The sequence below is a fragment of the Tachyglossus aculeatus genome, chromosome 22, assembly GCF_015852505.1.
Source record: "Tachyglossus aculeatus isolate mTacAcu1 chromosome 22, mTacAcu1.pri, whole genome shotgun sequence".
Lineage (NCBI taxonomy): Eukaryota > Metazoa > Chordata > Mammalia > Monotremata > Tachyglossidae > Tachyglossus > Tachyglossus aculeatus.
Window position 1 is genome coordinate 29,667,461 of NC_052087.1, and position 21,375 is coordinate 29,688,835.

General features: G+C 51.1%; 1 protein-coding gene across 39 annotated transcripts in view; it reads left to right on the forward strand.

Moving 5' to 3' along the window:
* The window catches only part of MADD (MAP kinase activating death domain), a 66,923-nt gene that overhangs the window by 17,316 nt on the left and 28,232 nt on the right, over positions 1-21,375 (forward strand). For 22 of the 39 annotated variants that reach the window (XM_038764164.1, XM_038764165.1, XM_038764169.1 and 19 more), the window contains exons 7-18: positions 1,747-1,925; positions 2,349-2,584; positions 3,361-3,517; positions 4,523-4,626; positions 4,817-5,010; positions 7,216-7,475; positions 7,694-7,833; positions 14,271-14,372; positions 18,729-18,788; positions 19,106-19,208; positions 20,201-20,387; positions 20,480-20,630. In XM_038764164.1, the coding sequence (XP_038620092.1) occupies positions 1,747-1,925; positions 2,349-2,584; positions 3,361-3,517; positions 4,523-4,626; positions 4,817-5,010; positions 7,216-7,475; positions 7,694-7,833; positions 14,271-14,372; positions 18,729-18,788; positions 19,106-19,208; positions 20,201-20,387; positions 20,480-20,630 (1,873 nt within the window). The remainder of the gene's footprint in view (positions 1-1,746; positions 1,926-2,348; positions 2,585-3,360; positions 3,518-4,522; positions 4,627-4,816; positions 5,011-7,215; positions 7,476-7,693; positions 7,834-14,270; positions 14,373-18,728; positions 18,789-19,105; positions 19,209-20,200; positions 20,388-20,479; positions 20,631-21,375) is intronic. The other 17 variants (XM_038764168.1, XM_038764176.1, XM_038764185.1 and 14 more) reach the window with 1 other exon arrangement.

A 21,375-nucleotide genomic window follows, 5' to 3' on the forward strand; every position in this document is an offset into this window, starting at 1 on the left:
TCCCCGATCCGGGTCGTGTTCACCCTTCTCCGTTGTCCTTTTCAGTCAGTCCTTTTGAGTCCTTCCCAGACTGAGCCCCCTCCTCCCCCTCCCCAAAGCACCTGTATATATGTATATATGTTTGTACGTATTTATTACTCTATTTTATTTGTACATATTCTATTTATTTTATTTTGTTAATATGTTTTGTTTCGTTGTCTGTCTCCCCCTTCTAAACTGTGAGCCCGCTGTTGGGTAGGGACCGTCTCTATCTGTTGCCAACTTGTACTTCCCAAGCGCTTAGTCCAGTGCTCTGCACACAGTAAGCGCTCAATAAATACAATTGAATGAATGAATGAGTCCCTTTTTATGGTTTCTGATCTTTCTTCCCCTGCTCACTGCATGCAGTATCTGAAGGTAACATGTAGGAGAGCTCCATCTTTGGGCCTCTGCTGTGTTCTTCTCCATGGGGGTCTTTTATCTGGGAAGCGTAAAATTCATTCATTCAATCGTATGTATTGAGCGCTTACTGTGTGCAGAGCACTGTACTAAGCGCTTGGGAAGTACAAGTTGGCAACGTATAGAGACGGTCCCTACCCAACAGTGGGCTCACAGTCTAGAAGACTGTTTTTATTAAGATGCCCCGAAGCAGAATGATTTACGGACCCAACAAGCGAATAAGAATAAGTATTGAAAAGCACTTATCTGACAAAAGAACGAGCTTATTTCGCTCAATCGTATTTATTATTAATAATAATAATGATGGCATTTATTAAACGCTTACCACGTGCAAAGTACTGTTCTAAGCACCGGGGAGGTCACAGGGCATGATCAGGTTGTACCACGAGGGTCCCATAGTCCCAATCCCCATTTGATAAATGAGGGAACTGGGGCACGAAAAAGTGAAGTGACTCGCTCAAAATGAGGGAACTGAGGCACGAGAGTCGCTCAAAGTCACCCAGCTGACAATTTGCGGAGCAGAGACCTGAATCCATGACCCCTGACTCCAAAGGTGCTAAGTACTAAGTTCTTGGGAGAGGACAACAGAATTGTCAGACATTTTCCCTGCCCACAGTGAGCTTCGAGTCTAGAAGAGATGGCACAGAAATGCTCGGGAGGTCATTTTGAGGCTGTGGTTGGGAAGATGAAAAATTAATCAGGGAAGGTCTCCCGGAGGAGCTGGGATTTCAGAAAGGCCTGGAAATTAAGGAGAATTACTTTCAAGAGGGGGAGGGTTTCGGGAAAGGGAAAGGGAGTGAGCAAGGGGTTGGAAGCAGTAGGGTTGAGAAAGGTGCAGGGAGTAGATTAAGAGGAACGAAATGGTAAGCTGGGGTGAGGTAGAAGGAGAGGGAGAAAGCCGATGGAGTGCCTTTAAACCAGAAATGAGGAGTTTCTGCTTGAGGAGCTGATGAGTGGGTAGCTATTAGAGGCTTTTGAGAAATGGAGAGATGGGTGCAGAATGATGGCTTAGAAAAACAATCCAGGCAGCAGGATGAAACATGGACTGGAGAGGGAAGAAGCTGGAGGCAGGGATATCAGGGATAAAGTAGTCTAATTGGGATACAACGAGCGACCTCAAATCTTCAGTTCCGCGTCCCTACCTTTCCCTCCAGAAACCAAAGGATTGGGATGGACCGTGGAAGATGTGGGCTGTGAGCAGTGGAGGAGATGGCATTTGTTAGTAGGTTAGAGAAGGGGTAAATAGAGTCAGGGCCACTCAGCAGTCATGCCTTTTGCTTGCCTGACCAAATGCCTGATCCTCCGCAGGCCTTGGCCAGCATGAGCCTGAATACCCAACCCATCCTCAACCTGGAGAAGTTCCACGACGGCCAGGAGATCCCACTCCTTTTGGGAAGGCCATCCCACGACCTGCAATCCACCCCGTCTACCGAGTTCAACCCCCTCATCTACGGCAACGACGTGGACTCGGTGGACGTGGCTACTAGGTGAGGCAGAGTGTGTCTGGGCTCCGGCCTCTCGGTTGCTTTCTGCTTTCTCTACCGTCTTGGTCAGAAAGACACTTCCCTTGCCTTTTCGTTCTATTTGTCCGTCTGCAAGATGAGATTATCTTCCTTGGCTCGATCTCTTCCCGGGGCTGTTTTAAGCCTGGGGCCGGAAAGTCGAGGCGAAGAGGAGGGGTTGGAATATAACATGGAAGGTAGCTTGTCCCCTCTTTTGGGAAGAGGAGCGAGAACGATGGCGTCTTCAGTCAGTTGTGCTCCATTAACCGGCCTTTTTCCTGGGGGCCCTGTCTGGGATTGTCCCCTTGCGCGTGCGTGCATGCAGGCGTTTGTGTCCCCATCAAGGGGGCTTTTCTGGAGGGGCCGTGTGGGGGTCCCCGACCAGCTCCGTGTGGCTTTCCTCCCCAGGGTGGCCATGGTGCGCTTCTTCAACTCCCCGAACGTCCTGCAGGGCTTCCAAATGCACACGCGCACCCTGCGCCTCTTTCCGCGGCCCGTGGTGGCCTTTCAGGCCGGCTCCTTCCTAGCCTCGCGGCCCCGGCAGACCGCTTTTGCCGAGAAGCTGTCCCGGACCCAGGCGGTGGAGTACTTTGGAGAGTGGGCCCTCAATCCCACCAACTATGCTTTCCAGAGGATCCACAATAGTGAGTTTCAGCAACCCCCCGTCCTGTGGCACCTGCCTCTGCGTCGCTCTCCCTTCAGTACCTCCTCCCCAGTCAAACTGAGAGCCCCGTGTGGGACTCTCACCCCATCTGCTCCAACCCGATCTACCCCAGTGCCTAGTAAAGTGCTGGGCACGTAGTAAACGCTTAACAAATAGCCCAGTCTTCCTTTTCCACCATTCTTTTTTCTCCCCCTGCCTCTGTTTCCACCCTGCCTGCCCAACACATAATAATAATAATAATGGCATTTATTAATCAATCAATCAATCGATCGTATTTATTGAGCACTTACTATGTGCAGAGCACTGTACTAAGCGCTTGGGAAGTACAAATTGGCAACATATAGAGACATATAGTCCCCACCCAACAGTGGGCTCACAGTCTAAAATATCTTAATAATAATAATATATATATTATATATATAATATAATATATATAATATAGTCTAAAATATCTTAATAATAATAATATATATAATATATATAATATATATATATAATATATAATAATGATATAATAATAATGATAGCATTCATTAAGCGCTTACTATGCGCAAATCACTGTTCTAAGCGCTGGAGAGGTTACAAGGTGATCAGGTTTCCCCACGGGGGGCTCACAGTCTTAATCCCCACTTTACAGATGAGGTAACCGAGGCACAGAGAAGTTAAGTGAGTCACACATCCATCCTGCCTTGAGTTGCTCTTCCCCAACCACGGCCTGCCCTGTGCCTGATAACGGTTCTGGTTTCCCTCGGGCAGACACGTTCGACCCGGCCCTGATTGGGGACAAGCCCAAGTGGTACGCACACCAGCTGCAGCCCATCTACTACCGAGTCTACGACGGCAACTCCCAGCTGGCCGAGGCGCTGGGCGTCCCTCCCGAGAGGGACACGGATTCCGACCCCACTGATGACAGGTGGGCAGCCTCTGGGAGGAAGCGGGGAGCCCGGGCAGGGGTGGGGGCCCCACGGTGGTTTTTCATGAGCTTCCCTCCGCTTGCTGGTGGCCTGACCGCTAACAAAAGGTTCCTTTATCTCTCTCTTTCTTTCCTTTCATTCATTCAATCGTATTTATTCTCTCTGATCTCCCATCCTCGTGTCTCTCTCCACTTCAATCCATACTTCATGCTGCTGCCCGGATTATCTTTGTCCAGAAACGCTCTGGGCATATTACTCCCCTCCTCAAAAATCTCCAGTGGCTACCAATCAATCTGTGCATCAGACAGAAACTCCTCACCCTGGGCTTCCAGGCTGTCCATCCCCTGGCCCCCTCCTACCTCCCCTCCCTTCTGTCCTTCTGCAGCCCAGCCCGCACCCTCCGCTCCTCCGCCTCTAATCTCCTCACCGTACCTCGTTCTCGCCCGTCCCGCCATCGACCCCCGGCCCACGTCATCCCCCGGGCCTGGAACGCCCTCCCTCTGCCCATCCGCCAAGCCAGCTCTCTTCCTCCCTTCAAGGCCCTGCTGAGAGCTCACCTCCTCCAGGAGGCCTTCCCACACTGAGCCCCTTCCTTCCTCTCCCCCTCGTCCCCCTCTCCATCCCCCCCATCTTACCTCCTTCCCTTCCCCACAGCACCTGTATACATGTATATATGTTTGTACATATTTATTACTCTATTTATTTATTTTACTTGTACATATCTATTCTATTTATTTTATTTTGTTAGTATGTTTGGTTTTGTTCTCTGTCTCCCCCTTTTAGACTGTGAGCCCACTGTTGGGTAGGGACTGTCTCTATATGTTGCCAATTTGTACTTCCCAAGCGCTTAGTACAGTGCTCTGCATATAGTAAGCGCTCAATAAATACGATTGATGATGATGATTTATTGAGCGTTTACTGTGTGCCGAGCACTGTACTAAGCGCTTTCCTCTCTTTTCTGCCCCCCCACTTCTCCCTGGTTCACTCCTCCCTCTCCTTGGCAGTGGCAGCGACAGCGTGGAGTACGACGACTCGAGCTCTTCTTACTCCTCCCTCGGGGACTTTGTCAGCGAGATGATGAAATGCGACATCAACGGCGATACCCCCAGTAAGCGCCCCGGGGGGTGGGAATGAGTCCGCCGTGGGAAGGGGAGAAGGACCATCGCGGGAGTGACCTCTGGTCAGAAATACTAATAAACGGGGGGTTGGGTTGGGTCAGGGACCCTGGGCAGGATCTGTTTGGGGGGGCTCCGACAGGGATCTCGGCTCTGATACCCAAACCCCTGGGAAACCCGTAGATGTGGACCCCTTGACGCACGCCGCTCTGGGGGATGCTAGCGAGGTGGAGTTCGGTGAGCTGCAGGAGAGCCGCGGGGAGCTGGACGAGCCCGGCCCAGAGAGCGAGAATTCCCAGGATAACGTGCAGCCTCGCTCCAGTTCCAGCACCACAGCCAGCAGTAGCCCCAGCACCATCGTCCACGGAGCCAACCCTGTAAGTCTAGGGAGTTGGGCTCGCACGGTGTGCCGGGGGGCGGGTGGGGGGATTGGGCTCTGAAAGGCGCGAGGGGAGATGGAGGGGCGGACGCGGGGAGAATTGGCAGCGAAAGATCAGCATCTGGGCCTCTTCTTTAGGGAAGGTGCGCCGTCTTATCCCTCAAAGCTTGGCACGAAAGACTCCTTCCTTTCCCTCCTCTCGCTGTCTCACCGTACGAGCCAACCCGCGAGGGGTGTAGTGCCTGAAATCACCCTTACCGGGTCAATCCCGGGATTGTGATTCAGGTCGGGATGGAGGTTCCAGTTCGAGACTTGGGGAACTAATTCATCATCATCAGTCGTATTTATTGAGCGCTTACTGTGTGCAGTAAGCACAGTTCAGACTGTGAGCCCACTGTTGGGTAGGGACTGTCTCTATATGTTGCCAGTTTGTACTTCCCAAGCTCTTAGTATGGTGCTCTGCACATAGTAAGCGCTCAATAAATACGATTGATGATGATGATGATGATGCAGAGCACCGTGCTAAGCGCTTGGGAAGTACAAATTGGCAGCATATAGAGACAGTCCCTACCCAGCAGTGGGCTCACAGTCTAAAAGGGGGAGACAAAACCAAACATACTAGCAAAATAAAATAAATAGAATAGATATGTACAAGTAAAATAAATAAATAAATAGAGGAATAAATATGTACAAACATATATGCATATATACAGGTGCTGTGGGGAAGGGAAGGAGGTAAGATGGGGGGCATGGAGAGGGGGATGAGGGGGAGAGGAAGGAGGGGGCTCAGTCTGGGAAGGCCTCCTGGAGGAGGTGAGCTCTCAGTAGGGCCTTGAAGGGGTGTTACGGCTCTTCTTCCTCTGCGGTGTCCTCGGCTCAGCCTCTGGGGAAGGGAGCCTGGTGTGGCCTGTTTTAATAATAATAATAATAATAATGGCATTTGTTAAGTACTTACTATGTGCAAAGCACTGTTCTAAGGGATAATAATAATAATAATAATAATAATAACAATGATGGCATTTGTTAAGCGCTTACTATGTGCAAGGCGCTGGGAAAGATACAAGGTGATCAAATTGTCCCACGTGGGGCTCACGGTCTTCACCACCATTTTACAGATGAGGTTACTGAGGCCCAGAGAAGTGACGTGACTTGCCCAAAGTCACACAGCTGACAGTTGGCGGAGCCGGGATTTGAACCCATGACCTCTGACTCCCAAGCCCGGGCTCTTTCCATTGAGCCACGCTGCTTCTGAAGGGATGTTTTGGGCATCCAGGCAGAGTGGGGGACGAAGGAACGTCACCGGTGACCGGCGGTTTTCCAGAAGCAGCGCGGCGCGGTGGAAAGAGCCCAGGCTTTGGAGTCGGAAGTCGTGGGTTCAAATCCCGGCTCCGCCCCTTGTCAGCTGTGTGACTTTGGGCAAGTCACGTAACTTTTCTGGGCCTCAGTGACCTCATGTGTAAAGTGGGGATTAAGACTGTGAGCCCCACGTGGGACAACCTGACCACCTTGTAACCTCCCCAGCGCTTAGAACAGTGCTTTGCACATAGTAAGCGCTTAATAAATGCCATTATTATTATTATTATTTGGTCGTATTTATCGAGCACCGTACTGACTGTACGTTCTCGCCCGTCCCGCCATTGACCCCCGGCCCACGTCCTCCCCTGGGGCCTGGAATGCCCTCCCTCCGCCCATCCGCCAAGCTAGCTCTCTTCTCCCTTCAAGGCCCTGCTGAGAGCTCACCTCCTCCAGGAGGCCTTCCCAGACTGAGCCCCTTCCTTCCTCTCCCCCTCGTCCCCCTCTCCATCCCCCCATCTTACCTCCTTCCCTTCCCCACAGCACCTGTATATATGTATACATGTTTGTACATATTTATTACTCTATTTGTTTTACTCCCCCTCATCTTACCTCCTTCCCTTCCCCACAGCACCTGTATATATGTTTGTACGTATTTATTACTCTATTTATTTATTTATTTTACTTGTACATAGCTATTCTATTGATTTTATTTTGTTAGTATGTTTGGTTTTGTTCTCCGTCTCCCCCTTTTAGACTGTGAGCCCACTGTTGGGTAGGGGACTGTCTCTCTATGTTGCCAATTTGTACTTCCCAAGCGCTTAGTACAGTGCTCTGCACATAGTGAGCGCTCAATAAATGCGATTGCTGATGATGATGATGACGGCTTGTTATGCGATGTGGCCCTCAGGAGCCCGCTGATTCAACGGAGATGGATGAGAAGACAATGGCTGGCTTCCCCAACCCCCTTCCCCCCCTGCCCCCCGGCTTTGGCAAGTTGAGCCTGGAGAAGCGCGAGGGAGAGAGCGGGGCCCCAGAAGGGCTGGGGCGCCGGCGCGACTACGACAACCCCTACTTCGAGCCTCAGTACGGCTTCCCCACCGAGGAAGAGGAAGACGAGCAGGAGGAGAGCTACACCCCCCGATTCAACCAGAACCTCAGCAGCGCCAGGTGGGAACCCGGGCCCGGGGCCCGTCCCGGGGCCGGGCGCCTCGTGAAAGCACGCAAGGGGGACGGGGTTGAACGGAGGGGATGAGAAATCGGAATACGGGCCTCACGGGGCTGTCGGGCCCAGGGCTGTGGGGTCTGCGAGGGAAAGGGGGGTCGCGGGGAGAGAGCCTGGAGGCAACCCTCTCCAAGTCGACACCCGGCCCCGTGTCAACTTCCAGGGCCCAGAAGCTCCCGCGACCCAACAGCCTGAAGCTGGCCAGCGATTCGGATGCCGACTCGGATTCCCGGGCCAGCTCTCCCAACTCCACCGTCTCGAACAACAGCACGGAGGGCTTCGGGGGCATCATGTCCTTTGCCAGTAAGTGCCTGGGGGCTCCGCGGGCCCCCGGGGGCCCTCAGCCTCTCCCCTACGCCGGGACTAGGGCCGGAACCTGACTGAGCAAGCCGCTCCCGCGGGGACGGGCAGTGGGAAGGTCGGACCCTTTTTTGGTGTCCGGGGGACGCGGTTCCGGCTGCCAGGCGTAGGAGAGCTGGGTGACTTTGGGCAAGTCACTTCTCTGTGCCTCAGTTACCTCATCTGTAAAATGGGGATTAAGACCGGGAGCCCCCCGTGGGACAACCTGATCACCTTGTAACTCCCCAGTGCTTAGAACGGTGCTTTGTACATAGTAAGCGCTTAATAAATGCCATCATTATTATTATTGCTTGTACATAGTAAGCGCTTAATAAATGCCAGTTTTATTATTATTATGTGTACATAGTAAGTGCTTAATAAATGCCAGTATTATTATTATTATTATTATTATTATTATTATTATTATTATTATTCCACCAGAGGCAGGATACAGGGAGGGACATCGCCACTGGCCAATAATGGCATTTCATATATTGCCTGTGTGCTGGAGAATCAATCAATCAATCGCATTTATTGAGCGCTTACTGTGTGCAGAGCACTGGACTAAGCGCTTGGGAAGTACAAGCTGGCAACATACAGAGACAGTCCCTACCCAACAGTGGGCTCATAGTCTAGAAGGGGGAGACAGAGAACAAAACCAGACATGCTAACAAAATAAAATAAATAGAATAGATAGGTACAAGTAAAATAAATAAATAAATAGAGTAATAAATGTGTACAAACATATATACATATATACAGGCGCTGTGGGGAAGGGAAGAAGGTAAGATGGGGGGGATGGAGAGGGAGACGAGGGGGAGAGGAGAAGGTAGGAGGTAGAGAACGAAGTGGACATGATCCATGACCTCTGAGCATGCTTTTTATTAAAAAAAAAAATCAAATAATAATAATGATGATGGCATTTAAGCACTTACTATGTGCATATCTATTCTATTTATTTATTCTATTTATCTATTAATTTAATTTATTCTATTTATTTTATTTTATTTATTTGATTCTGTTAGTATGTTTGGTTTTGCTCTCTGTCTCCCCCTTTTAGACTGTGAGCCCACTGTTGGGTAGGGACTGTCTCTATATGTTGCCAATTTGTACTTCCCAAGCGCTTAGTACAGTGCTCTGCACCTAGTAAGCGCTCAATAAATACGATTGATGATGATGATGATGATGATGCAAAGCACTGTTCTAAGCACTGGGTGATCAGGTTGTCCCACATGGGGCTCACATCAATCCCCATTTTACAGATGAGGTAACTGAGGCTCAGAGAAGTTAAGTGACTTGCCCAAGGTCACACGGCCTACGGGGCAGATCCGGGATTCGAACCTATGACCTCTGACTCCAAAGCCATGGTATTTGTTATTTAGTTAGTACAGGCCCACCCTACATCCAAGACCGTAAATATACAAAAGGTTGCATACAAAATATAACCACCTGTGTATGGTCTGTGATTTGTGGGGAGGAAGGCAACGGTGGTCGACATGGATTTATACAGTTCTTTGTAATTAAAGAAGAAATGACTGACAGTGAGGTTGTTTATTTTTAACTGGCATTTGTTAAGCGATAACTGTCAGATGGATTTATACAGTTCTTTGTCATTAAAGAAGAAATGACTGACGGTGAGGTTGTTTATTTTTAACTGGCATTTGTTAAGCGATAACTGTCAGATGGATTTATACAGTTCTTTGTCATTAAAGAAGAAATGACTGACAGTGAGGTGGTTTATTTTTAACTGGCATTTGTTAAGCGATAACTGTCAGGTGGATTTATACAGTTCTTTGTCATTAAAGAAGAAATGACTGACAGTGAGGTGGTTTATATTTAACTGGCATTTGTTAAGCGATAACTGTCAGGTGGATTTATACAGTTCTTTGTCATTAAAGAAGAAATGACTGACAGTGAGGTGGTTTATTTTTAACTGGCATTTGTTAAGTGATAACTGTCAGATGGATTTATACAGTTCTTTGTCATTAAAGAAGAAATGACCGACAGTGAGGTGGTTTATTTTTAACTGGCATTTGTTAAGCGATAACTGTCAGGTGGATTTATACAGTTCTTTGTCATTAAAGAAGAAATGACTGACAGTGAGGTGGTTTATATTTAACTGGCATTTGTTAAGCGATAACTGTCAGGTGGATTTATACAGTTCTTTGTCATTAAAGAAGAAATGACTGACAGTGAGGTTGTTTATTTTTAACTGGCATTTGTTAAGCGATAACTGTCAGACACTGTACTGAGCGTTGGGGAAACGCAAGCCAGTCAGATTGAACACGGTCCGTGACCCACGTGGGGCTCACGGTCTTAATCCCCGTTTTCCAGATGAAGTAACTGAAGGGACAGAAAAGGGAAATGATCTGTCCAAGGTCACACAGCAGAAAAGTGGCGGAGCTGGGATAAGAACCCAGGCCCTTCCGACTTTCAGGCCTGCGCGCTATCCATTGGACCACACCGTTTCTCTACGTTCACCTGAGGTCTTATGTGACAGAAAAGGCCTCTGGCTACACTGGGTACACAGTACGTTGTCCCTTGTAATCAATCAATCGTATTTATTGAGCGCTTACTGTGTGCAGAGCACTGTACTAAGCGCTTAATCATATTGTACTTAACGTTTGTAGCACCTGGTGCTGTTTTCTCTCCGCTTCCTCGTCTCTTTCCAACAGGAAGCTTTTGCTCTGAGGGCTATATTTATGGACTTTGAATCACGCTTGGACAAGGAGGAGGAACATAGTTTGGAGGCAAGAGAATTTCAGTTGGGGCCGGAGGCGGCGGGTAGAGTGGGTTAATTCTTGGAGACTGCCGGAGACGCCGCTACGAAAGATGCCTCCTGTTCTGAATTTCGCCAGGGGCTAGGATCGGGGCGTCCAAACACCAATCAATCGTATTTATTGAGCGCTTACTGTGTGCAGAGCACTGGACTAAGCGCTTGGGAAGTGCAAGTTGGCAACGTATAGAGACAGTCCCTACCCAACAGCGGGCTCACAGTCTAGAAGGGGGAGACAGAGAACAAAACCAAACATATTAACAAAATAAAATGAATAGAATAGATATGTACAAGTAAAATAAATAGAATAATAAATATGTACAAACATCTATACATATATACAAACATCCTCTGGGGCCCCGCAGAGATGCTCTGGGGCCTTGTGGGCTGACACCTGCTGAGTTAGGACCAGTCCTTGCAGAAAATGATCCGGAAGCGATCCGGCCGGCTGTATGGAGGGAGAGCTGCACCGGGGAGTTGATGGCGTGGCTCAGTGGAAAGAGCCCGGGCTTTGGAGTCAGAGGTCATGGGTTCGAATTCCGGCTCCGCCACGTGTCTGCCGTGTGACCGTGGGCAAGTCACTTCACTTCTCTGAGCCTCAGTGACCTCATTTGGAAAATGGGGATTGACTGTGAGCCCCACGTGGGACCACCTCGGATCCTCCCCAGCGCTTAGAACAGTGCTTTGCACCTAGTAAGCGCTTAACAAATGCCGTCATTGGGCTTGTCCCCGCTACCCTGGTCTCCCCTGGGAGACCCGGAGCGGGGTCGATCTTCAAGGGAATCCCCCTCCGATCCCGGCCGTGTCTACCAGCTGTTACATCGTACTCTCCCAAGTGCTTAGTACAGTGCTCGGCGCTCGGTAAGTGCTGAATAAATACCACCGACTGATTTCTAACGGCACCGCCCGGCGGCAGCATCCTCCGGGAAAAGGAAGGCAACTGGGATTTACACCAACGCTTGCTCCGCTGGGAGCTCCCTCCCGCAGGACGTGTATCCCTCTGTCTTTTAGACTGTGAGCCCACTGTTGGGTTCTATATGTTGCCAACTTGGACTTCCCAAGCGCTCAGTACAGTGCTCCGCACACAGTAAGCGCCCCGTAAATACGATTGATTGGTTGATTGATAGCGCCGCAGAGAGCCTAGAGTAACTGGGTCACTTGTCCTGACTTAGGGTTGATTATTCTGCTTGCAAATATCTTTATATCCGTCTCACCCATTAAAGTATCAGCAGCACTTATAATGGTGTGAAACAGCTTGCCTCAGTGGAAAGAGCGGGGGCCTTGAGTTCTAATTTGGGCTGGGCCACTTGTCCGCTGTGAGACGCCGGGCAAGTCACTTTCCTCAAGCGTAAAATGGGGTTTCAGTCAATCAATCAGTTGTATTTATTGAGCGCTTGCTGTGTGCAGAGCACTGTGCTAAGCGCTTGGGAAGTACAAGCTGGATTCTTTCTCCCACTTTGACGGTGAGCCCTATTGTGGGACGGGGACTGCGTCTGACCTGAATATCTACCCCAGCTCTTAGTACAGTGCAAATGAATAATTTGTATTTATTACCCTATTTATTTATTTATTTATTTTGCTTGTACATATCTATTCTATTTGTTTTATTTTGTTGCCGTGTTTTGTTTTGTTCTCTGTCTCCCCCTTCTAGACTGTGAGCCCACTGTTGGGTAGGGACCGTCTCTGTATGTTGCCAACTTTGACGGTGAGCCCTATTGTGGGACAGGGACTGTGTCTGACCTGAATATCTACCCCAGCTCTTAGTGCAGTGCAAATAAATAATTTGTATTTATTACCCTATTTATTTATTTATTTAACTTGTACATATCTATTCTATTTGTTTTATTTCGTTGCTGTGTTTTGTTTTGTTCTCTGTCTCCCCCTTCTAGACTGTGAGCCCACTGTTGGGTAGGGACCGTCTCTATATGTTGCCAACTTTGACGGTGAGCCCTATTGTGGGACAGGGACTGTGTCTGACCTGAATATCTACCCCAGCTCTTAGTACGGTGCAAATGAATAATTTGTATTTATTACCCTATTATTTATTTTACTTGTACACATCTATTCTATTTGTTTTATTTCGTTGCTGTGTTTTGTTTTGTTCTCTGTCTCCCCCTTCTAGACTGTGAGCCCGCTGTTGGGTAGGGACCGTCTCTGTATGTTGCCAAACTTGGACTTCCCAAGCACTTAGTACGGTGCTCTGCACACAGTAAGCGCTCAATAAATAAGATCGATTGATTGATTGATTAGGGTGACGTGCTTGTAGTTAGCATAATGCAGCAGCCTTTAGCGGGGACCAGTATTGAGCGTATGTGGCGTCCTCCACCGCAAACGTCCCCTCCCTCCCCAGGCCGCTTCCCCTACCCCCTTCTTCCCCTCCCCGTCCCTCACCTTAACGGAAAGCCACCAGACAGCAGAAAAGACCAGTTTCTAAGCTGCTGTAGCAGGGAGAGGGATCCGCGTACCCCAGCGGAAGTAACAGTTGCCAACTTGTACTTCCCAAGCGCTTAGTACAGTGCCCTGCACACAGTAAGCACTCAATAAATAGGATTGAATGAATGAATGAACAGTCCCTGGCCCTGGAGCCGGTTTTCCCGGGAAACGGGACCGCAGATGCTTCAGAATCTCTGAAGCTGGCATCTTAGACTGCTACCCTGTTCTTTTGTGGAAAAGGGGATAGTCTATTGATTTTATTTTGTTAATATATTTTGTTTTGTTCTCTGTCTCCCCCTTCTAGACTGTGAGCCCACTGTTGGGTAGGGGCCGTCTCTATATGTTGCCAACATGTACTTCCCAAGCGCTTAGTACAGTGCTCCGCACACAGTAAGCGCTCAATAAATACGATTGAATGAATGAATGAAAAGGATGACCTGCCTCCCCCTTCTAGACTGTGAGCCCGTTGTTGGGTAGGGACCGTCTGTATATGTTGCCAACATGTACTTCCCAAGCGCTTAGTACAGTGCTCCGCACACAGTAAGCACTCAATAAATATGATTGAATGAGTGGAGAATTTAACAGGGCTTGCAGAGCTTTGCCTCTGAAACAAAGAAGAAGGTTGAGGCGTCGCAGAGCTGTCAGTCAGTCAGTGGTATTTATCGAGCGCTTACTGCGTGCAGAGCATTGTACTAAGCACTTGGGAGAGTATAGTACAGCAGAGTTGGTAGACGCATTCCCTGCCCACAATCAATCAGTCAATCAAGCAGTCGTATTTATTGATGTTCACATGTTCATGTCAACATGTTCACAGTCTAGAGGCCAACCGTGATGAGGTGGATGCCTGTTCTGAATCCCAAGAGGGCCATTCTCGGACTCCCAGCTCTTCTTCCTTCCCTTCCCCACAGCATCTGTATATATGTATATATGTTTTTACATATTTATTACTCTATTTATTTATTTATTTATTTTACTTGTACATATCTATTCTATTTATTTTATTTTGTTAGCATGTTTGGTTTTGTTCTCTGTCTCCCCCTTCTAGACTGTGAGCCCACTGTTGGGTAGGGACTGTCTCTATATGTTGCCACCTTGTACTTCCCAAGCGCTTAGGACGGTGCTCTGCACACGGTAAGCGCTCAATAAATACGATTGATTGATTGATTGATTGATTCTTTCCTCTCCATTGCAGGCAGCCTGTATAGGAATCACAGCACCAGTTTCAGCCTCTCCAACCTGGCCCTGCCAAGCAAAGCTGCCAGAGACAAGACTACTCCCTTCCCCAGCCTGAAAGGTAACTCCAGCCTCCGCGTTGGCCATCCCGGGGACCGCTTGAACGGTCTGGGCATTGTCGGGTGGAGGTTCGGCCATTCGGGCTACTGTTTCCCTGCCCTTCAGTGCTCAGCAGTCCCTTTCACCATACGGCGCGGGCGGGCTGTCAGGGGCTCTCTGGTGGGGGGATAAGCTGGGATCCCTGGAGGAGATCCTCATAAGTCCCCACTAGCCACCGACCGTGCCTCCTTCCAGAGGTCGCAGCCGATTCGACCTTCAGCAAGTAGTGTGGTCGGAAGGGAGATAGAGAGTTCCCTGCTATAGTTGGAGGTGCTGGAAAAAGAGGAAAAGTCGGAGAAACAAGCCATTGCCCCCGGGGGAAGGAAGGATTTGTGGGATGCTTCCAGGGATAGGGTCTGCTCAGATGACCCAAGGCTTCGGCTTTTTGCCAGTTCGAGGACTGTGCAGGTTAACCCCTCGGCAGGTTTCGTCGTGGCGATTGGCCCTGCTGTCCCTTCCCTAACTTTTTCGGCCCCTGGAGGGGTGGGCTTTGCGGGATTCAGGTTTTGTTTTCTCCGGATAGTGGGCTGCAGCCCTGTAACTGGGGGAGGAGGGATAGGAAAAAGGAATTTTTTGTGAGGTCACTTCACTTTCTTTCAACAATGGCGAGACATTGTCCTTCTGTTTTCCTTTCTGGGTGAGAGAGAGAGAGAGAGAGAGAGAGAGAGAGAGCACAGGTTGACTAGGGAAGGCATCTGCAGGGGTGCCCCAGGTGGGGCAGGGCGGGGCAGTGGGTGTGGGGAGGATGGTGAGTGCAGTGGCTGGTGCACTTTGGGGAGGGACTACCGTTGCTAGCCTTCCGCTGACGTTGCTAACCTTCCATTCCGGACATGCGAAGAAGACCTCCATCTGCGCCTCCAACCCCATCCCTTCACACCTCATCAGAACACTTTGTCTTCTCCCTTCTTCCCTCCATGACCACCATTTTCAACATTCTCCCAACGGCTTCTTCCCCCCTGCTTTCAGACGTGCTAATTTTCCCTTGTCCCACGCCCTCCCTTGGTCCCACAGCTCTCTCCATCTCCCTCCTACCTTTCCTATGCAAACTCCCCAAACGAGTTGTGTGCGCCCGCTGCTTCCGCTTCCTCTCCTCCAATTCTCTTCTTGAGCCCCTCCAATCTGGCTTCCGTCCCCTTCACTCCGCAGAAACCGCCCTCGTGAGGGTCACGGATGATCTCCTTGCCAAATCCAACGGCCTCTGCTCCATCCTAATCCTCTTCGACCTCTCCGCTGCCTTCAGCGCTGTCAACTATCCCTTCTCCTGGAAACATTATCCGACGTCATCTTCACTCACAATGTCCTCTCCTAGTTCTTCTCCTACCTCTCTGGCCATTCATCTCTTTCATGTGCTCCTCCAGGCTCAATTCTGAGTCCCCTACTATTCTCCATCTACATCCACTCCTTCATAGAACTAATTTTCTCCCATGACTTCAACTACCCTTTAATAATAATAATAATAATAATGGCATTTATTAAGCACTTACTATGTGCAAAGCCCTGTTCTAAGCGCTGGGGAGGATACAAGGTGATCAGGTTGTCCCACGTGGGGCTCACATTTCTATGTAGATGGTTCCCAAATCCTTATCTCCAACCTTTTTATATATAGTAATAATAATGATGATGGCATTTGTTAAGCGCTTACTATGTATAAAGCACTGTTCTAAGCACTGGGGGGGATACGAGATGATCTGGTTGTCCCACGTGGGGCTCACAGTCTTAATCCCCATTTTACAGATGAGGTCACTGAGGCTTAGAGAAGCTAAGTGACTTGCCCAAGGTCACACAGCAGAGATGTGGTGGAGCCGGGATTAGAACCCATGACCTCTGACTCCCAAGCCCGGGCTCTTTTCACTGAGCCACGCTGCTTGTATTTGTTAAGCGCTTACTATGTGCCAGGCACTGTACTAAGCATTGAGATAGATGCAAGTTAATCAGGATGGACATAGTCCACGTCCCACGTGGAGCTCATAGTCATAATCCCCATTTTACAGAAGAGGTAATTAAGGCACAGAGAAGTGAAGCGACTTGCCCAAGGTCACGCAGCAGACAATTAGTAGAGCCGGTACTTGAACCCAGACCCACACCCTCTCGGTTAGGCTGCTTCTGTGGCTTTGACCTTTTTCCTTCTCTGAAGTCTCGTATTTCCCCCAGCGTGGCTCAGTGGAAAGAGCCCGGGCTTTGGAGCCAGAGGCCATGAGTTCAAATCCCGGCTCCGCCAATTGTGAGCTGTGTGGCTTTGGGCAAGTCACTTCACTTCTCTGGGCCTCAGTGACCTCATCTGTGAAATGGGGATTAAGACTGTGAGCCCCCAGTGGGACAGCCTGATCACCTTGTAACATCCCCAGCGCTTAGAACGGTGCTTTGCACGTAGTAAGCGCTTAATAAATGCCATTATTATTATTATTATTACTTGGTTGTCCCACCAACACCTTATACTTAAGATATCCAAAATGGAACTCCTCATCTTTCCACCCAAACCCTGTTCCCTGTCACAACTTTTCCATCACCGTAGACATCACCACCATTCTGTCCCTCTCACAAGCCTGTGACCTTGGTCTTATCCTCCACTCGCCTCTCGAGTTTAACCCGCATTTCAATCCGTCGCCCAATCCCGTCAGGTCTACCTTCACAAAATTGCTGAAATCTGCCCTTTCCACTCCATCTAAACTGCTACTGCGTTGATCCAAGCCCTTTTTTTTTTTTATTGAGGGCATTTGTTAAGCGCTTACTATGTGCAAAGCACTTTTCATATCCCTCCGTGAGCAAGCCGCTCCTGCCGGGGCAGGTGGTGGGCAGGTCAGCCCCTTTTTTGGTGTCAGGGGGACGCGGTTCCGGGTGCCAGACGTCGGAGAGCTGTGTGACTTTGGGCGAGTCACTTAACTTCTCTGTGCCTCAGTTACCTCTTCTGTAAAATGGGGATTAAGACTGTGAGCCCCCCGTGGGACAAACTGATCACCTTGTAACTCCCCAGCGCTTAGAACGGTGGTTTGCACATAGTATGCGCTTAATAGATGCCATTATTATGATTATTATTATTATTATTAGCTTCCTCGCTGACCTTCCTGGCTCCAGTCCCTCCCTACTCCAGTTCATCACCATCATCATCATCAATCGTATTTATTGAGCGCTTACTATGTGCAGAGCACTGTACTGAGCGCTTGGGAAGTACAAATTGGCAACATATAGAGACAGTCGCTACCCAACAGTGGGCTCACAGTCTAAAGCAGTGGGCTCACAGTCACAGGTCATCCTTCACTTTGCTACCCAGATCATTTTTCTAAAAAAAAAAGTTCAGTCCACATTTCCCCACTCCTCGAGAACCTCCATCGGTTGCCTCTACCTCCACGTCAAACAGAGAACGCCTCACCCTTGGCTTTAAAGCACTCAATCACCTTGCCCCTCATATCTTACCTTGCTGATTTCCTCTTGCAACCCTGCCCTGTCGCTTCAAATCCTCTTACGCCGACCCTCAATCTCGTTTATCTTGCCACCGACCCCTCGCCCACGTCCTCCCTCTGACCTGGGACTCCTCCCTCCTCGTCAGACCACCGCTCTTCCCACCTTCAAAAGCTTACGAAGGGCCCATCTCCTCCAGGAGGCCTTTTCCGACGAAGCCCTCCTTTCCCTCGTCCGTCTTGGCTCCGTCCCTTTTAAGCACTTGATATTCACCCCCCCTTCAGCCCCGCAGCGCTTCCGTCCGTATCCGGAATTGATTTGAATGCCCGTCTCCCCGCCTGTTCTGTAAGCTCCTCGTGGGCGGGGGAGCATTTCTCCCAAGTCCGCTGTAGTAGAATTGCTTCGTACAGTGCTCCGCACCCCGTAAGCGCGCGATAGATGTCGTCGATGGATGGATCGACAGTGACCGATGGCTCCCGCCCTGCATGCCGACGCTTTGCCTCTCATCTGCTGTGCTTATTCCCTCCCCTTACCCCCATCCTCCTCCCCAACCCGTCGGGACAGCCGTGCAGGACCAAGAAATACCTCGCCCGGCCCGTGCCCGTTTAGGGCTCCCTGTGCTGGGTGTCTCATCCCCGCGGGCGATCCCCTTTTGCCTGCTTCTGGCTGTTGGGTGACTGAGGCCGTCGGACCCTTGTGCCGTGCTGTTGGCTCCGGGGGGGCCCCGAGTTGCGAAGAGATGACCTCTTGCTCAGCCCTCGATCCCTGCAGGCGAGGCCGTTGGGTGCGGTGAAGGGTCGCGGGGGGGGGGGAGCCGCCATTCAGACCGCCTGCTCGGAGCCGTCTCCGGCTCCGGCGTCACCGGGGTGTCTCGGGGTGGGCTGTTGCGGTGCACCTACTAATTGTGTATTTTGTGTCCCAGTATTTGGGCTAAATACTCTAATGGAGATTGTTACTGAAGCCGGCCCTGGGAGCGGTGAAGGTGGGTCTCGCCCGCGAGCTTGCATGACCTTCCCTTCCTGGCATCTCCCGGGCCTGGGCGGGGGCCACCTTCCTCCCGGGGGCAAGGAGCATCACGTGAGCGACCTGCCTTGCCCCGCCCGGGGTTACCTCCGTGCTTGGCCCAGGGGCGTGCCGCTGGCGCTGGGGCAGTCAGTGCATGGGGGTCGGCCTGCGCCTCCTTCCCCGTCTTCCCCCGCCTCCCCATTCGCCACCCCCCACTGCCACCCGTGCGCCCGCCTCCCGGGCAGCCGGCGCTCGGCCTGGCGACTTGGCTCACTCCTACCCACCCGGCTGTAGGAAACCGGCGGGCCCTGGTGGATCAGAAGTCTTCGGTCATTAAGCACAGCCCAACGGTGAAGAGAGAGTCCCCCTCCCCGCAGGGCCGGGCCAGCAATTCCAGGTAAGGGGACGGAGGGGGAAGAGTAGCATTTATTGAGCACCCACTTGGTGTCCTTGCAGGACACGTGTTCCCTGCCCACGAGGGCATTCACTCTAGCGAGGACTTTCTCCCCCTCGTCCTGATGGGGAGCTGGAATTCCCTTCTAGACTGTAACCCCTCTGTTGGGTAGGGACTGTCTCTATACGTTGCCAACTTGGACTTCCCAAGCGCTTAGTACAGTGCTCTGCACACAGTAAGCGCTCAATAAATACGGTTGATTGATTGATTGGGCAGGAGAGGAAGAAAGACCCCAAACCACGTCCTCTCGACTGTAAGCTCACTGTGGGCAGGGAACGTGTCCACCGACTCCGTTAACATGAAGAAGAAGCGTGGCTCAGTGGAAAGAGCCAGGGCTTTGGAGTCAGAGGTCATGGGTTCAAATCCGGGCTCCGCCAACTGTCGGCTGTGTGACTTCTCCACGCCTCGGTTCCCTCCTCTGTAAAATGGGGATTAAAACCGTGAGCCCCCCCCGTGGGACAGCCCGATCACCTTGTAACCTCCCCAGCGCTTAGGACGGTGCTTTGCACATAGTAAGCGCTTAACAAATACCATCATCATTATTATTATTATATTGTACTTTCCCACTCCCTCAGTACAGTGCTCCGCGTACATTGAGCAGTCCGTAAATACGACCGGTTGACTCTCCCGGGAGAGCAGAGCCACTTACCTCCGTGGCCAGTTGTGGCTCGTTGCCCGCAACTGTGAGCCCCACGTGGGACAACCTGATCACCTTGTTTCCCCCCAGCGCTTAGAACAGTGCTTGGCACGTAGTAAGCGCCTAACAAATACCATCGTTATTATTATTGTTAACTGAGGGCAGTTTACCTCTAGGGAAGAGGGGGTCACGAGAGGGTGGGGGCCTCGTAGAGCGGCCCCGGCGGTGGGGTGGGATGGAGGCTCCGCTCCAGGAACCGGGCTCCATGGGGAGGGGTGGTGCGTGTGGCCCCCCACAGTGAGAACCAGCAGTTCCTGAAGGAGGTGGTGCACAGCGTACTGGACGGCCAGGGGGTGGGCTGGCTGAACATGAAGAAGGTGCGGCGGCTGCTGGAGAGCGAGCAGCTGCGGGTCTTCGTCCTGAGCAAGCTGAACCGCACCGTGCAGTCGGAGGAGGACGCCCGGCAGGACGGCGTCCCGGACGTGGTGAGCGCCGGGCGGCGGGGGGGGGACGGGAGGGGGCCGGCGGCTCCGGTGAGGGCCGCGGGGCTAACCCGGGCCCCGGCCGGTTGTCGTAGGAGATCAGCCGCAAGGTGTACAAGGGGATGCTGGACTTGCTCAAATGCACCGTGCTGAGCCTGGAGCAGTCCTACGCCAATGCGGGCCTCGGGGGCATGGCCAGCGTCTTCGGACTGCTGGAGATAGCCCAGACCCATTATTACAGCAAAGGTAAGGGCGGGATCCCCGGGGCGCCGGGACCCCCCAACGGGCTCTGGTCTCTTGGTGTTTTGCGCGTCTGAGTGCCTGTGTGCGTGCGAGTATGTGGTACCTGTTAAGTCCTTACGTGCCCTTGCGTGTCAGACGCTGTACACGGATACAGACCAGGCGGGTTGAACACGGTCCCCGTCCCACTGGGGCTTCCCGGGCTTAATCCCCATTTTACAGATGAGGGAACCGAGGCAAGGAAGAGCGAAGTGACTTGCCCAGGGTCACACAGCAGACAAGTGGCGGAGCCGGGATGGGTACCCGGGTCTTTCGGATTCCCAATCCCGTGCGCTTTCCACCGGGCCGTGCTGCTTCTCCTCTGTTGCTCTTGTTGCAGAACCGGCTTCCCGTCTTTCCTCCTCCTCTAGACCATAAGCCCCTGGGGGGGCTAAGCGCTTATAGTACAGTGCTCTGCACACAGTAAGCGCTCAATAAATACGATTGAAAAAATGACTATCTTCCAACTCCGTTGTAATAATGGACTCTTGCCGAGTGCACAATCCAGCTCCAGTAAGAACTCGACAAATACCATTGATTGATTGATTGATCACCCCCAGACCGGATATTCCCAGCAGTCCACGTGTTTATTCCTGGACACGCCTGGTTGTCCTTGGGTCTGATCAGCCAGGGGATGTTGTTTTATTGTTGGGGAACTTTCTTCTCACCCTCCTGTTCGTCTCCTTCCTTGCCCCACTCCTCTGCCCTCCCC